Below are 1,847 nucleotides of genomic sequence, written 5' to 3'. Positions count from 1 at the left end.
ATATGTGCAGTTTAATTATAAAAATCTTCCTTTATTATGTAACCCATGAACTGAAGAAGCCTATTTGAACACATATGTGTTTTTTAAGAGCAATGTTTATGCTTCGTGGTGCTTTCATTGCAGCTGCATGCATTTAGAGTCTTAGTGTTCAAATTGGCAGAAACAAGTTTGACCTTTTTATCATCGTCTGTATCCAAATTCAAATAGAACCACTAAATATGGTGAGTCCATATGTTCTGTTTCACTTGTAGTGTGTGTCTAAGTGAGCCACCCTCTCGTGCAGTTGGTTGATTTCCGCAGAGCTTCCTGGGTAAAATGCACACAGCTTAGCCAGTAAAATATGGTTGTCGGGGATCATCTGCAGCAGGTCAACTGAAAGCTCCCTGCGTGTGAAAAGAGGAAGTTTTCACAGTTTTAATCCCTTTTAGTGATCTGCAGATCATCAATCATTTTTGTGATTTAGCTCTAGAGTGATGCGTGGTAGTAGCAGGGTTGGTTTGGAGCTCTACCATGTTGAGGGGGTCATGTACTTCCTCGCCAACAGTTCAAGGCAATAAGCCGTGCTCTGACTGGCAGCCTCTCCCAGGACGAGTCCTACAAATGCAGCCAACTCCAGCTCGTTTCCGCGGATCAGGTTGACCATGGCCTCCTGGAGAACACAGCTCACATTTCAGAAACCACTGAATCCTCTAAGTGGAAGGAGTTTTAGGCTACATTCACACTGCAGATAATTTTTGCCCTGAAGTGACTCTGGGGAGATTCTTCCTCGCTGTGTGAACAGAACAAGTCCCATAGAATCGGCCTTTTTCCAATCTGATCTTGGCCACGTTTGTAGGTGGTTTCAAATACGATGCCGGACCGATCTTTTGGACAGCCAGGTGACCTATACTAGAATTAGTATGAGGATGATGCCACTCTGTACTGACAGCGCGGAACAAAAACAATGACAACAAACATGGAGGATAGCAAAGAGGGAGGTGGACAATGGAGGGATGATAAAATTCTGGAATTAATAATTATTTTGGCCGGTACAACGATCCAAAAGGAACATAAGGTGTCACACCGTGACAGGTCAATTGACTAAGAAGCTGCACCAACACATTTCTCCTCAAGCCCCTGTCCCACCTTGACGATTTAGACCAGCCTACGCCTGACGTATAAAAAATCTGGCAAAAACGCTGGCATAAGTTGGATAAGTTATGGGTACGTTTTGTATAAGTTATGAGCACGCTGAAGCACGCTGGCACATGTCAACATACGGCGAGAAATTTTGCGCATGCTTAAAACTTCCCGCCGTATGCCAGCGTGTGCTCATAAGTGGGGCATAAGTTAGAGGTAAGGTATCTGATCATTGACATACGTTAAGTATAAGTTACTCATAAGTCGTAGTGTTTAGCTTATCCAAAACCTATGAGCAACTCGTGCATAACTTATGCGTAACTTATCAAGAAATAATCTCCAACGTATATCAACATATCTGACGCTTTCAAGGCAACCGCTGAACGTGTTTCTAACTGACAGCTACTGTTTAATGGCGTATTGGCAGCGTTTTGGTATAAAAGGGGGTTCACAGGAGGAAACTCTCTGTACTCCTCCAGACTTCTTCCTCATCATAGGGTTAGCGGGAAGGTGAGTGTGATGTCTCCTATCCATCTGGAAACCTTCCGTTGAAGTAATTTTGGGAAGGGGCGAAAATACTGGTTAGCTGATTGGCCTATGTTGGTGATAGACAGGCCAAATAAACCAATCAGATCAACGAAGCATATGACGTACTACAGGGTTCCCGCGGGTCCTTAAAAAGTCTTAAAAGGCATTGAATTCTTCAAAATAAAATTAAGGCCTTAATT

General features: G+C 43.3%; 1 protein-coding gene across 1 annotated transcript in view; it reads right to left on the bottom strand.

Annotated features, from left to right (window-relative positions):
• Positions 1-1,847, bottom strand: part of wdr17 (WD repeat domain 17) — a 54,688-nt gene that overhangs the window by 13,874 nt on the left and 38,967 nt on the right. The window contains exons 21-22 of the mRNA XM_015371445.1: positions 510-649; positions 246-383 (exon numbers count right to left, since the gene is read on the bottom strand). Of these exons, the coding sequence (XP_015226931.1) occupies positions 246-383; positions 510-649 (278 nt within the window). The remainder of the gene's footprint in view (positions 1-245; positions 384-509; positions 650-1,847) is intronic.

Source organism: Cyprinodon variegatus, unplaced genomic scaffold (assembly GCF_000732505.1).
Source record: "Cyprinodon variegatus isolate N-32 unplaced genomic scaffold, C_variegatus-1.0 Scaffold58, whole genome shotgun sequence".
NCBI classification, from domain to species: domain Eukaryota; kingdom Metazoa; phylum Chordata; class Actinopteri; order Cyprinodontiformes; family Cyprinodontidae; genus Cyprinodon; species Cyprinodon variegatus.
Note: the sequence above shows the minus strand (reverse complement) of the source record. Positions and strands in the feature narration are given on the sequence as shown.